This window comes from Solanum lycopersicum, chromosome 1, assembly GCF_036512215.1.
Source record: "Solanum lycopersicum chromosome 1, SLM_r2.1".
NCBI classification, from domain to species: Eukaryota; Viridiplantae; Streptophyta; class Magnoliopsida; order Solanales; family Solanaceae; genus Solanum; species Solanum lycopersicum.
This window is the reverse complement of record NC_090800.1, coordinates 83,487,543-83,501,646: the sequence shown is the minus strand read 5'-3', so window position 1 is coordinate 83,501,646 and position 14,104 is coordinate 83,487,543. Positions and strand designations below refer to the sequence as shown.

Below are 14,104 nucleotides of genomic sequence, written 5' to 3'. Positions count from 1 at the left end.
TTCTATATTTGGCTAAAAAGGAAATTGGAGAAAAAGGTTTTAGACCTCTATATTAGGCTTTTTTTTTTATCACTTACTAAGATTATAGAAACGTTATCAAATCAAACCATCTGAATTTAATATTTTATTTTTAAACTATTATAATAAAACAAATTATTATTTTGTTTTCTAATGTAAAATAACATTGCATATCAATTAAATTATTTGACGTTACATGAATATTGAATAACCAAGATTTTTTTTTTGTTTAATAACTTTATTATGTTGTTAATGTCGAAATTTGATTTGTGTGTTTAAGTTTTGTATTAAATATCACTAAAAAGTATTGCAAAAATGAGATCATATTATTCGGTTTCTTTGAGTATTTAATGTGCATACAATTTAATAACTCTTTAATTGATTGAGATAGAATAAATAAACCTCAATTTGTAAAAACAACAAAATAAGAAGAATATATATAAATATATATATATATATATATATATAGTTGAAGTTGATACATTTTGAAATAATCTATGTTAATAAGTAGGTTAAAGTAGGTTTTAGACTCGAATTAGACCTTTCAAAGATATATATTGGAGACGCTTAATAAAATAATATTTACGAACACAATTAAAATAATTGAAAATATAATATTCAGATAAATATCAAACTTCAAAATTAGGAAAATCATATTTAATGTCAATACAAATATCCACAACTTTTCGTTCAAGTAACAATTGAAACGTAAATAGGGTAGGAGAGTCAATTAATATATTTCATTCTATTTCACATGAATACTAAAAGACATTCTCAATAGACAAGATAAAATCCTTTTTTTTCATTATAAGTTCATCGATTATCACTTTATTTTCATATTTTTTTAAGAGTTTATATTATTTGAATTAAATATATTATTCTAGACCTCTTTCAAACAAATTCAGTTACTTTTTCTAATTAACGAATGTTTAATACATCTCCTCCTCTTATATCTTAACAAATACAACAATTTTATTTTGAGAAAAATTGTAATACTACTCAAAAACGCCTATTTTGTTTTTAAAAATTAGGCCAAACGCCTCAAATTTAGAGAATTAGCCTTTTTTAAATAAATAAATAAATCACACTTTTAACTTTCAAAAAATGATAAATTACACTACTAAAATATTTCAAGCAGTGCGTTTTCGAATACAAAGTTCTACCACCACTTTAAAAAAAAAAAAGCAACGGATAAATTTGATAGCTAAGCATCAAATTCTGTCACAAATCACATAATTAACAACAAATTATTTTTAAAAAAAATCATTAGCTATGAGAAATTAATTGTTTCATGAATATGCAAAAGCTAGAAATATCAAGAGTTTACAAGAACTCTCATCAAAATTATTTGTATTCCAATTTATAAATACTAGTTACAATAATATATCAAATCTCTGCAAAAATAAAAAATAAAAATTTAAAACTATTCAACATTCACTGCAAATACCATCTTAACTTTATGAAAGCCATCTGACCATATTATAAATCCAAAATTGTAACCTTTTGATGCGTTCTTACCATCAAACAATATGTCAAAAGAAACTTTTTTTATTTCTTTCACAAATTCAATTTTTTCTGGAAAAACCCTAACAATCAAACCGGGTGGACCAATAATCGAGGAAGTATACGTGGAATTTGGAGAACCAACATTCATCGCAACTCGTTTGACTCTCGAGACCCCATAATTTTGATCAAGTTTTTCTATAGAGATTGAAGGGTAATTCATGTGTGATATGAGTTCCTTTTTGGTAGTACTAGTACTATTTCTTGGACAATTAAAATTATTTTTCTTTGATACTATTAATCTAATTTCTTTTTCTTTGTATCCATAATAACAAAGGAAATTGTAGTAATCATTCATGGTTGTTTCAAATATTAAGCCTGGATTTAGAGCTTTAATAGGATTTAATTCACCAGCACCAATTTCATGTGGACTTGCATCAAGATTTGATGTATTTGTCAAGGGCATTCTCAGATTATTAGATATTGTTGCTGCAGAGGAAAAATAAATAAAAACGAAAATTCAGTTACTATGGAGAACACCTTTCGTTAAAAAATTATGTCATCTATATAGAAAATTATACGAAATATATAGGTTAAAAGCAATGTTTCTTGTGTATATATTAAATATTAATGAAATGGAAAAAAAAAGAAGATAAATATACCTCAGAATTTTAGGAAATAGTATACAAATATCTTTCTGACATACTTTTGGATCATTGATCCCTATGCCGTCTAAAAACTAGAGCATATATCCCCTTTAAACTAATGGACATACACGTATCATAATCTTATCCACCGATCAGACATTTATTAAACATTAAAAGGACGGCTAAAATTGTGTTACGTGTCTCCATTTAGTCTTTCGTTAAAGTGAAGGGTATATATGTTCTTGTTTTTAGACGGCAGGTGCATTAATATTCTAAAAATATGATGGAGGTATTAGCATACCGTTTATACTAATTCGAAGTATATTTGTTCTTTTTTCCTAATGAAATTTTTGATTTCGTAACTGGTCAGACTACATTTTGCGTCAATAAGAAGAAAAAAAAGAATCGATCGAACATCCTTTGATAAAGTTCAATGTTAGAAATCAAATTTCGATGAATTTTGAAAATGTAATACCTGTTGTCATTATAGCAGATTTGATCATTGAAAAGGTCCATGTTGGATGAATTGATTTAATGAAGGCCATAGCTCCACTTACATGTGGACATGCCATTGATGTTCCTGATGTAATACCAAATAAAGATGATCCTTTTTCAGTATTTGGGATCGTAGCTGATAATATTCCAACACCAGGAGCTGTTATATCAGGCTGCATATACATTAAAAATTATATTTGAACCAGTCTTAACACATAATTTATCGCTCGAGTTTAACGTATATAACTAATTAATTATAACCTTGAGAATATTTTCGGTAAGTGATGCGGGTCCACGTGAAGAAGAATCTGCGACTACCGGAGCTGGCTTAAATCTTCGGATCTCATTAGCCGGAAATATAATCGCACATGGATTTCTGTGATTTGATGTAAATATTGAGTTCGAGTAAAAAAAAATTTTTTTACGATATTTGTGATAAAGATAGATGAATCTTACTGGGAGGAATTAATATATTGAAGAATTTTTGCCCCAGCTATTTTTCCAAATTCAGCAAATGGGAAATTGCCTGAATCAAAGGGAGAACTTTTGTCTTGCTCATCAATTAAAATTAAACCTTTTGCATTAGCATCTTGCACAACTAATTTCTTGATTAACCTTGATATTGACCAGTTATCATTCATACAAACAATTATTTTCCCAGCAACTTTTTTAGCATCAAGTGACCCTGGCATACAATTCCTGTACTTGCATATTCAGAAACAGGACAGTCTAATGCACAAAATATTCCGCGATAACAAAAGGGTTAGAGAAATACCTGGCTTGAGAAGTTAAAGAGGGGTGGAAATAAACATTTTCACCAAATACAAGGGGATAAGTTTCGGCGTGAGGACTAGTATTGAAACTTATTCCTGTTCCCTATTGAAAATTTAATAATAAAAGTACGTTAGGATAAATTTTAAATTCTAAATCCGCCTCTACTCACATGTAAACACATTATTGAGCTTTGTGTATCGCAAAGTTGAATTAATTGAATGCTCTGTTTACCTTCAAAGTGACATTGTTACCCAGGGCAACATTGGTCTGAAATTTTCTATCAATAGTAGAAGCAGCAACAGTGAAAATCCAAGGAGCAAAATTTGTGAGAGTGTAAGGATCAGGCCCTTCATTTCCACCAGAACAAACAACACCAATACCTCTTTCAGCAGCATGAAAAGCCCCAATTGCGAGTGGATCATCCTTATAATCAGTTTGAAAAACAAAACTTCTTCCAATAGATATTGAAATTATGTCAACTCCATCTTTAATTGCATCATCAATCGCTTTAAGTATCGCAGAACCTGCAAGTGATTTAGTGGTCAATAAAGTGAATTGAGGTTTCTTCGTATCTATTCAAACCTTGGTGAGTTAGTCTAAATTGATTCAGACATGACGATTATAAGAAGAAAAAAATAAAAACAAACCTTGACAATATCCCTCTGAGCATGCTTTGTAAGTTGCTATCCTAGAAAAGGGTGAGCCTCCCCTAGCAATGCCACTTGCTAGGCCATAGTAAGTGGCATTAGGGACAAATGCACCTGCTGCAATTGAGGCTGTGTTTGTTCCATGCCCTACTCTGTCCCTTGGTGTTCCATTTGGTTTTCTAGTGGTTTCAGGTAATTTTGTCGAATCTTCATCTTTAATATCGTAAAATCTTGCACCAATCAACTTCCTGCAATAGATTTAATTCGAAGAATGAAACTAATTTATCGGAATTTGCCTTATCGATAACGAGTTATTTGTTCGATAGTTAAATAAAATGATTGACCTATTGCAGTTAGACTTGTGAAAGTCAAATCCTTCCATGCAAACTCCTTTCCATCTTGATGGTACTTCTCCAATGTGTTGGTCATCAAAACTAGGTGACTCTGGCCATATACCTGAAAATAAATATATTCAAACTATTTTCGTATAATTAAAATGAATTTTTGCGCACTAAAAAGATAAAATTGATAGAAATAACGTAACCTGTGTCAATAACTCCAATAATAACGTCATAATTAGAAGAAGCATTGTAATTGTAGTTGTTGGTAGAATCATAAGATGCCAAAAAATCCCAGGAACGTGTTGTGTGAAGTTCAAGTATAGGATCTGGAAATACTGATACAACCTCTTCATAACCTGCTTCATTTTCCAATTAAATCGAGTTATTAGACAGTACTGCCGCTCCCAACAGAATTTTTTTTTACATTATTATATGCAATTAAAAAGGAAAAAGAAAAGAATATTACCAGACAAAAGGGTGGCTTCTTGTTTAGTAAGCAAAGCACAAAAGCCCCTATAGGCATGATGAAATGAATGCTTCACTGAGATTCTCTCACTTTCTTCACTGTCCCAAAAGTTAAATAATATTATTTTAGTTTCTTATGTTTATAAATAATACTTTCTTTCACGCACCCTGTGTTTTACATTTCTCTTTGGCTGATTTTTCTTGAACGAAAATTTTGACTTTGTTTGATCAAGTTGCTACCTATTCCATGATCTTTTAATTAGTAGGATGTCTAAATTCAATTAACGTAATATTACTCCTCCCGTTTAAAAAAGAATGATCTCCTTTGTTTTTTAGTATGTTTCAAAAAGAAAGAATTCTTTCTTTTATTGGTGACAACTTTCTAAGTAGCATGCTTAAGACCGCAAGATTAAAAGACAATTTTGTACATTTAACATTACTTTAATTTAGGACCACATGATCAAAAGTCTTCTTTATTTTCTTAAACTACGTGTCAAGTCAAACTAGATTATTTTTTGTGAAACGGAGGGAGTATATGTTTTGTTGTCTTAATTTTTATTGCTTATGGTCTAACCAAATGAAGGAAAAAAGAGTAGAAAAGCAAGCATAGTGTATATATTAACCTTGGGATAATGGATGACAACAATTGTAGATGAGTTAATTTTGAAATTTCAGCTGAGTCTCCGCTGTTATTCAAAGGACTACCCATATATACGATGTAAGGCTGCATACAATATAGGGCAACTTTCACATATAACAAACAAAAAAATCATATTTGTATAATATAGTAAACTTTGCATAATTGCGCTCCATAGCAAACATAAAAACTGTATAATTCGCTATACATATAAAAGTGTATAATTCGCTGGCCTATTTCGCTGCAATTGTATAATTAGCTTTGCATACAGTTGAATCGAATTAAAATGTATGTATATTGCATAATTATAAGTGTATAGCAAGAAGATATATGTTTTTCTCGCTTTATACAAAAACAGAAACACAATATATACACTTCTGTTGTATAAAGCTAGAAAAAATTGTATTTCACTGCAATTGTATAATTCACAATTGTATAATTTGGCCTTTTTCTCTGCCATATTTGAAGTAAAATGTTTGTAAATTATATAATTAAGTGTATAACACGAAGATATACATTTTTGCATGTGTATATACAATTTTCTCTCGCTTTATACAAAACAGAAACAGAAATTATACACTTCTGTGTATAAAGCGAGAGAGGCGAGAATGGGAGAGTGGCGAGCGAGACTTCTGGGAGAGAGGCGCCTGGCAAATTTTTGTCAATGTTTGCTATGGAGCACAATTAAATCAAACCCTAGCTATTCAATTTAATTTAGGCTATTAGTTTGCTATTTTATACAATTTTCCCTACAATATAACTACGATTATTATAAAAATGAAGAAATTAACTATTTGTTCAAATACTCCATTTTTTTACTATCTAATGTAATTACCCAAATTAAAAAGAAAAAAAAGGAGAAAATTAATTACGTACCTGGGGAGTTTGATCATTTGATGCTATGCAAGAAGTGATCATAAGAAAAAATGTGGAGATAATAATAGGAGAAAAATGAAAGAGAAAAGCCATTATAGCATAGAGTGGTATAATTAATTAAATCTCTCAAGAAGAGAAGTATATATAGACTTTTATATAGCTTGTTTTCTATATATTAATTATATTTGTAGTGATTAAGTTAATCTTGCATGATTAGCTAATTAATTAAATGTAAGAGAAGAGGATTATTGAAATGATTAATCAAAAAGGAGAAAAAGTTGAAGTACATGACAAGCAAGCACTTTAGCACTATGCATGCACAAGTGTTTGGTGTCATTTGGATACACCTCAAATTGTTAATATTCTTTGTTCAGCCACCTAAGTGATTCCTTATTTCACTTTTTAGTACAAAACATATACTTCTTTAATCTATGGTTCACGCCATCGACGATGGTCGTGTGAGGCTTCTTTTTGTCTCACAAATTGTTAGTAAAACATTTGAATCCACCAACTTGTGAGAACAACTCTTAAGAATGAATGAATAGATTCACTTTACAGCTAGAATATGGAAGAAGCTGAACATGCAAAATGTTCATACCATGTTCATCTCTGCCTAATTTGTTCCCTCATCTATAATCCCAGAAAGGAATCAAATGTCAACTTAGAAAAACAAAATTACAGATTTGAGTTAATACATAAAATAATACAGCAATTACCACATAAAAAAACGCAAGTAGTATTAATATGGATACACTAAATACTTATCGATTGATGCAAAATTTGACCTCGAAATCATTGTACTTGGAATAATGTTGAGGAAAATTACCAGGAAGAAATAAGGATAGAACAAGACTTGTATAAAAAAAAATATTACCACAACAAAGAAATCATTTCTCCTGTGTTTGAATATGTTGATTCTCTCTTCTACAACTGCTAGCCCAACAAGGCGCTCAAAACCAAGTGTCAAAATAAAAGGCAGGCAAGACGGGTATTTCTATGGTTTGCGCTTACTCAAGAAACTCGGAATGATCCACATCTTCGTCATGCATCAACAATGAGACGGAAATAATCCACTCACTCGCCCTGAGGACCTCCTGTCAGGTGCAAGCAGAAATGTATGGTAGGAGCTTGAGTTTGCAGTCAAATGGTTTGGATCAACTTACAATACATTAAACATTTGTGCTGGCCAATTTCGTTTTCTACCAAAAGGTCCGATTCCTGATAGCTCCATGGAAATGTCAATGCTTCGATGCTGAGCAGCACGAACTACACTGATCCGACATTGTATTTTCACCGCGGGGCAGGCATCAGAACCAACTGCTGCCATTTTGTCAACATTTAGTGTACCTGGGGATACCATTGCAATTGGTTCTGAGAAAGTGAGGATAGTCTGCGACCAGTGAGTGCTGGTAGTATGGGGAGATGTGGACAAGTTAGTTGGCTTTTCTTTACAGAATCTTTCTGTAAATCCAGTTTCAAACCAAACGACAACTCCATAACACCAGTTTGTTACAGGTTTTGAACCTGTAGACCCGTTTGCAGAAGTTTCTCCCTTCAGCTCCAGTTCAACCATTCCTGTAAAATCCATCTCCTCCAGCTTCATAGTCACCAGATCAAAGTTCTGTTCATAAAGTATACTAGATGTCAGTGAAATATTGTAAAAACGTAAAGAGATTTCTCTCAGCTTTTTATCTGTTCAATGAGTTGTCCTCTAGACAAGCACGGTGTCATGAGCCAAGGGATTTGTGGGGGAAAATCAAAATCTAGGAACACAGTCATTCCAAGCAACAGATGTCTTCACAGTTCACCCAGTTCTCTCGTACAACACTTATTTCTCAAATAATTACATCTATATAACTATTTAATATTCAAAATAAAATTCATATAGCCTTCAAAAGCTCTCACTCAAACAATTCAATTGTGCTTGTTATAATCATAGGTGAATCCTAGAATCAAGTGGAAAGATAAGCATTAGGTAATAAAATATTGAGTTAAACAAATATTAGGCTTGACATATAAGACTATTGTGTATCACGTATAAAACCTAAAAAGTTTGACAATGCCAATATACTGTAATGCAGAAAACTGATACTAAAATAAGGACCATGAGAGGTCAGTATTGCACACAATTTTCATGCTTCTCCATACAGATAAAAAGACAAACCTGGAGAACTTTTGAATTGGTTATTATATCACGACTGTCAACAACATCAACTATTGGAATTCTGGAAGCATCTTTAACGATTTCCTCGCCGATACAAGACATATTAAAGCCATAAACATTTTCCCAAAATGGAATGCTTGTACCGCCTCTTCCAAACCCAGCAGCAAACTAAAAAAAAATGTGGACACAGAAGTTAGCTGCAACATACAAACACGTAATTTGTTAACACATGCAAAAAACAGCTTGTTCAGGGTTACCATTGTTGCCATGTCAGGAAGAACGGCACCTCCAGGCTTCAAAAATTGATCACGTGCATACAGGACAGAGCTGAGCATTGACTCATAAAGCAGGCAATAACCCATCCATTCACTCACTAACACATCAACACTGTGTGGCTGAACTTTCTGGGCACTCTTTAGCTCTTCAACCATTCCTTGAACCACTTCCATCACACCATTGCCTTGATCAGAACCTTCATTCTTGCTTCCAATCCGCAAAAGGTTATTGTCTTTAGCAATCTATAATCAAAGTAAGTTCATAAAGTAATGGAGTTTAGTTAACAAAACTGGAGCTGCAAGTGAAGAGAAAATAGTTAAAATTTTGGAAAAGCAACATGACAACTTGATAATGAGAGATTGTTGACCTTAGCTGCCACAGCTGCCATCTTTTCACTTGCTTCAACTGCAATCACCCTTGACGCACCTGCTTGGGCTGCAAAGAGACTAGAAACAGCATGAATCAGTTCTAATTGCTCGACTCCTCTTTAGAGTTACAAGTTGACATCTACTTCGGTACTTCCTAATTGGTTGACTTCAAAAGAAACAACTAAGATGTACAGTATCAGTGACCTGTTGGGCATTCTTCCAAAAAATCTGATTACCTGGGGTCTTTGCGCATGAACTCATGTGCAAATACTAAAATCAGTATTTGCAAATACACATCTCAATGCAAGTAATGGTTTTCACTCACAAAACTTTAACTTATTTCAAAGTGAAGTTCATGTCCAAATACAACTTCAACTAACCAATTTTGTTTTTTCAACTTCAATTTCAAATGTCCTTTTATTAAAATCCAAACAGACACTGTCCAAATGTCTATCGAAAAGTATCAGCTGAAAGAATGGTTAGTTGAAATTGAAACATGATTTCCTATGAATCCTTCCTCCTTGAGCCACTGATTTTCAATTTTCTTTTTCGATCAGGTAGAAGTATTTCATCAAAAAGCATCCAGAAGATGCAAGGATTACAAAAAAAAGAGTCAGCTACTGTACAAGTTATATCTCCTAGCAAAAATTAAAGGACTAAACATACACTAGTGTTTTGTTTTTTTTGATAATGGTAACTTAAAACATAAACTAATTTTTTTTTTTTACATATAATGTTGAAATACATACACTACTTGAAGCTGTAAGGATGGTTTTCACACTCCAAAAACATACGGGTGCGCAGATAGACTAGGACAGCTAAGAGATGGCCAGTCTCTACATACTTCCTCATACTAGACCAAAGTGCAAACCAACGAAGAAAATATTTGAAATCTGTCTTGAAGAGATTTTCAAATGTTCTCTTGGTTTGCAAACTGCTCTTCCTGAATCCTGCTAGTGGAAAAAGATACACGTGCTACTATTTCACCTTCTGGCTAAGGCATTAAGACTTAATTCTCCTTTCTTCAGCTTGGCGTACTGTAATATAAAAAAAAAACAGATTAAGAGCTTCTTGCTCGTCACTTTATGTTCTTTCAAGTCTAACTACCTCCTTTCATAGTTTTTAATATTTTTCTTTTCTTCCTCCATGATTTATCCCCTAAAAGTAGAACAAGAAATTCAGCCAAGGATTCAAGTGCTCACAAATGAAGGAGGCCTAGAAAGGATTTAAGATCTTCAGAATATTGCATCAAATTCGTGACTACACTGGTAAAAATGTAAGGAAATGAAGTACACATGAGCAGAACTCTTCTAACCTCAATATGCCAGTACCACAACCTACATCCATGACTACAGCGCCTTTTAAGAGAGAAGGATTCTCCAGAATGGCTTGCCGATAAGCATCAGTTCTTACCTGCATAAGCCACAATGTTGACAATCTAGTTACCAAATAATTCGGTGGTACCCTTTTTTCTTAAAAGAAGACAAACATTATTATGTCCAGGCACAAAGAAGCAGAAATAGATTTTGACAATAATGTGAGTTCAATGAAGAACCTACATCAGCTTCACAACAATGTTTTGAAGGCAACATCAGGAAATGTATTGTTAATTAGATTTGAAAAGCTGGTGGAAAGAGATTGGAAAGCAGTGTGGTGAAAAATAGGGGTATAGATACTTCCTGATGAAGACAAGGTGATAGGCTATATACAATGTACTTCCTGATGAAGACAAGGGGCTGGCTATACACAATGGTTGAGTCTGGAGAATAGAATGCTTTGATTGCATTTTATTGGTTCTTCTTCTGCTCTAGTAAAACTAAGCCCTGATCCAAAATAAGAAAATTCCAAGGATAAATTAGCAAAGCAGAACAACTAGATTGTTCTTATTCCCTTAGTTTGGTTGAGTATATTCACTTTGTCTTAAAGTAGATAGCAGTTGATTCTTGTTTGACGAGAAATACAAGCAAAATCCATTCAGGTAAATATTGGCATAGGTAAACTAGTATACCACAAATAGAGATTGAAAAAGTCCTTAGCCTAGAATGGAGAAAACAATTTGAATGACTATATCTTCCACCAAAACAAGATAATTGCTAATCCATCAAAAGTTGGGCCAAAGAAGCACCTAATAATTAAGCATAGAAAAGGTTTAATCAAGGGAAACTAGTTGTTCTACCTTACTAATTAAGTATGCACAACACCGATCAGGGTAGAACTTACCTTATCACTTATCATGTCCCTGTGGATACCATACGAACTATAACCACCAAAATAGTTTTTATTTACATCCTTGATCTTATTTGCTGCAACTTTTGCGATATATAAGCTGGAATCTAGGTCATGGTTGTTCTTATACGAAGAAACACCACCTTCTGCAGAGACAACGCCATTGCTGAGAGTAGTATTTGTCAATGAAGTAGATTTCCCTCCACTGAGACTAAAGGCTGTAGGTTTGTTTTCTTCTGTTTCGAGAGTAAAATCATCCTCATCGATGCTAATTTGTTCAAGATCTTTAATTAACTCCTCTTTGTCAATAGGCATATTGTCCATATCATCTTCACCTTCATCGTCTTCATCAAAGCTATACAAAAGTGCATCCTCATTCAAGAAAGGCTTCAGAAACTCATCATCATTCCAAGGAAGCTTGCCATTATCAAAACTAGCAACTTCGTGCAAGTGATTCAGTAAATCTTCCTTTGACCGACATACAATGCCACAACTCCAGCATTTGTTCCCAGCAACCTAAATAGCAACATATATGTATGAGAAAAAATGAATCAAGTTATATATACTAAGAGTTGAAATAAAACACAAAAATCACTAACAGCTTGTTTGGACGGTTGTTTCCTATTGTATTGTATAGTGTTCTTAGTTCAAACAAAATATTTGTTTTGAATATTACTTAAATGCTATTATATTGTATCATATCATTATAGTTAAATCCTATTTTATCATTTACCCTGCCTTTTATACTAGCTCATGGATATCTATACAATCTATCCAAACGGTACATTCATTAAAACAATTAGATTACCAACTAATAAATGATTAAACTCGGGAAAAAAGGACATTAGTTTCTATTGAATTGCACGGGATAACTTAATCACAGAGTTGAAAAATGACATCTTTTTTTAGCAATAAAGATGAGTTAGACGAATACCTTAGACCTAACATAATTAATTAGCTTAAAGCAGCCATAAAAATCCAAGGCAAGCGAGTTCTTGAGAGTGTTGAAATGGAACCGATGTTCGGATGCACAGTGCTCAAAGAGCGCGTTACTGGAATCGTAAGTAGAGTCGCAGAACAAACAGAGTAATTTTGAGCTCATAGCCTCCTCTTCATCTTCTTCGTCTCCGTTTTCCCAATCGTCCCAATTCTGGTCCTTATCGTCGTCTGAGTTATCATCTTCTACTTCCATATATACGGTGTTCAATTCCTCCATCGCCATTGAAATTTAGCAGAAATTACAAGCTCGGAATGGTAATGGTTCGCTTGGGAACTTGAGGAGAAGGCGAAGAATGAAAAATATAGACTAATGTTGTCTAAAACCCTTTAAAACCCTACTACTCTTTGTTGTTTGACTATTTTCTCCTTTATTAAAAATTTGAGATTTTTCTTCAATAAACTTTCACAAAATCAAAATTATCTTATTTCAAAGTTTCAATTAAATTTATGTTCAAATGTCTACTTAGTATATAGAAGGAAGATAAAAAATGAGAATAATAAATTTTAAAATTTTATATATATTAAAAGTTAATCATACAAGAAGAGTTATAACTCAAAGAAACAATTCCATGCTAATTATTAAAAATATCTTAATTATATTAGCGTTTTTTATGACAAAACGTTATTACGGATGGATATAATACAAGAACTAGTAACAAAAACAATGAAATTTATACCATTTTAATTAAAATAAACAAGGTTATTATTGAGAAGGTCTTTGCAAACAACTGTTGGGCTTTGGTATAGTTATTCTACTTTCTTACTTGGCTAATGTATCAGTAACAATGATCATTTACTAACATCATCAAAGTACCTAAAATTATTTATAATGCAAGCTCCAAAAAATAGGACATCACTCATTAGTTGTTAGAATTCTATTATTACGTAAATTATAGTGATTTATCGGATCATTCATGTCAGGTTTAAAATGATTTGAGAGCATAGAAAATTCAATTAAAATGCATGCACATTTGATATTATTAGTTTTTATATAAATAATAAATGAATAATTTTGCGGACATGTAATATTGTTTAATTGGGCTTAGAATGTAGAATTAAAACGTGGCTATTAGCAATATATAGATTAAAATTCCAAAGCACAATTTTTCTTTATTATTTTTAAAGAAAAAATAAGTATTTTAAATTATATATTATTCACATTTTAATAATTTTATAGGAGTAGTTTTGATTTTATTGGTTATTCATCAAGAATCAAAGTGTTTATATAAAAGTGAGAGGGAGAGTAGCGAGCGAGAGTTTAAGGAGAGGGATGACTGACAAACAGTTTGCTATATGGTACAATTAAATCAAAGTGTGGTTTTAACATTTAATTTGATTTATTAGTTTGTCATTATATAAATTTTCTCTTAAATTTATGTGTGTCTTTATAATGACGATTATAATTTAAAAATACTTGTACCTTATTCCTATTAATTAAGAGGACTATATGTAATTATTTCAGATAATAGAGTGAATTAGTATATATGATAATAATACAGATGTATTCAGATATGATTTCCTAAAATAATCTACGTAGAGATCCGTTTCTTAAAAAAAAAAATTGAAAGAAAAACGAAAGGCTTGTAAGAGATTGGGAAGGATATTAGTCAGAAACCCAAGCGAATGAATTTATTTAAATTGTGATTAATAAAATTAAATAATGAATGA

At 31.9% G+C, this 14,104-nt stretch overlaps 2 protein-coding genes across 2 annotated transcripts; both read right to left on the bottom strand.

Annotated features, from left to right (window-relative positions):
- Positions 1-1,351: 1,351 nt before the first annotated feature.
- Positions 1,352-6,563, bottom strand: LOC101249772 (CO(2)-response secreted protease-like). The gene is made up of 12 exons (XM_004231178.5): positions 6,404-6,563; positions 5,514-5,614; positions 4,892-4,989; positions 4,629-4,781; positions 4,429-4,540; positions 4,085-4,332; positions 3,669-3,961; positions 3,439-3,539; positions 3,120-3,362; positions 2,925-3,039; positions 2,644-2,836; positions 1,352-2,010 (listed from the first exon to the last, which is right to left on the bottom strand). The coding sequence occupies exons 1-12, from the start codon at positions 6,494-6,496 to the stop codon at positions 1,442-1,444; spliced, it is 2,319 nt and encodes a 772-aa protein (XP_004231226.1). The 5' UTR covers positions 6,497-6,563; the 3' UTR covers positions 1,352-1,441.
- Positions 6,564-7,142: 579 nt separating this feature from the next.
- On the bottom strand, positions 7,143-12,740 carry LOC101244320 (protein arginine methyltransferase). Its single transcript, NM_001320343.1, has 7 exons — positions 12,372-12,740; positions 11,432-11,953; positions 10,527-10,624; positions 9,211-9,289; positions 8,825-9,085; positions 8,568-8,735; positions 7,143-8,024 (listed from the first exon to the last, which is right to left on the bottom strand). The coding sequence occupies exons 1-7, from the start codon at positions 12,657-12,659 to the stop codon at positions 7,563-7,565; spliced, it is 1,878 nt and encodes a 625-aa protein (NP_001307272.1). The 5' UTR covers positions 12,660-12,740; the 3' UTR covers positions 7,143-7,562.
- Between the last annotated feature and the right edge of the window lie 1,364 nt (positions 12,741-14,104).

Bases quoted from the DNA above. Each gene is read 5' to 3' on its own strand.
- LOC101249772 (XM_004231178.5), bottom strand. From the start codon at position 6,496: ATGGCTTTTCTCTTTCATTTTTCTCCTATTATTATCTCCACATTTTTT. The intron at 4,541-4,628 runs GTTACGTTATTT...ATTTATTTTCAG, and splicing joins TATTGGAGTTATTGACACAG to GTATATGGCCAGAGTCACCT. The intron at 3,040-3,119 runs GTAAGATTCATC...ATCAAATCACAG, and splicing joins CAATATATTAATTCCTCCCA to AAATCCATGTGCGATTATAT.
- LOC101244320 (NM_001320343.1), bottom strand. From the start codon at position 12,659: ATGGCGATGGAGGAATTGAACACCGTATATATGGAAGTAGAAGATGAT. The intron at 9,086-9,210 runs GTCAACAATCTC...CTTTGATTATAG, and splicing joins TGGCAGCTGTGGCAGCTAAG to ATTGCTAAAGACAATAACCT. The intron at 8,736-8,824 runs GTAACCCTGAAC...ATTTTTTTTTAG, and splicing joins TTCCTGACATGGCAACAATG to TTTGCTGCTGGGTTTGGAAG.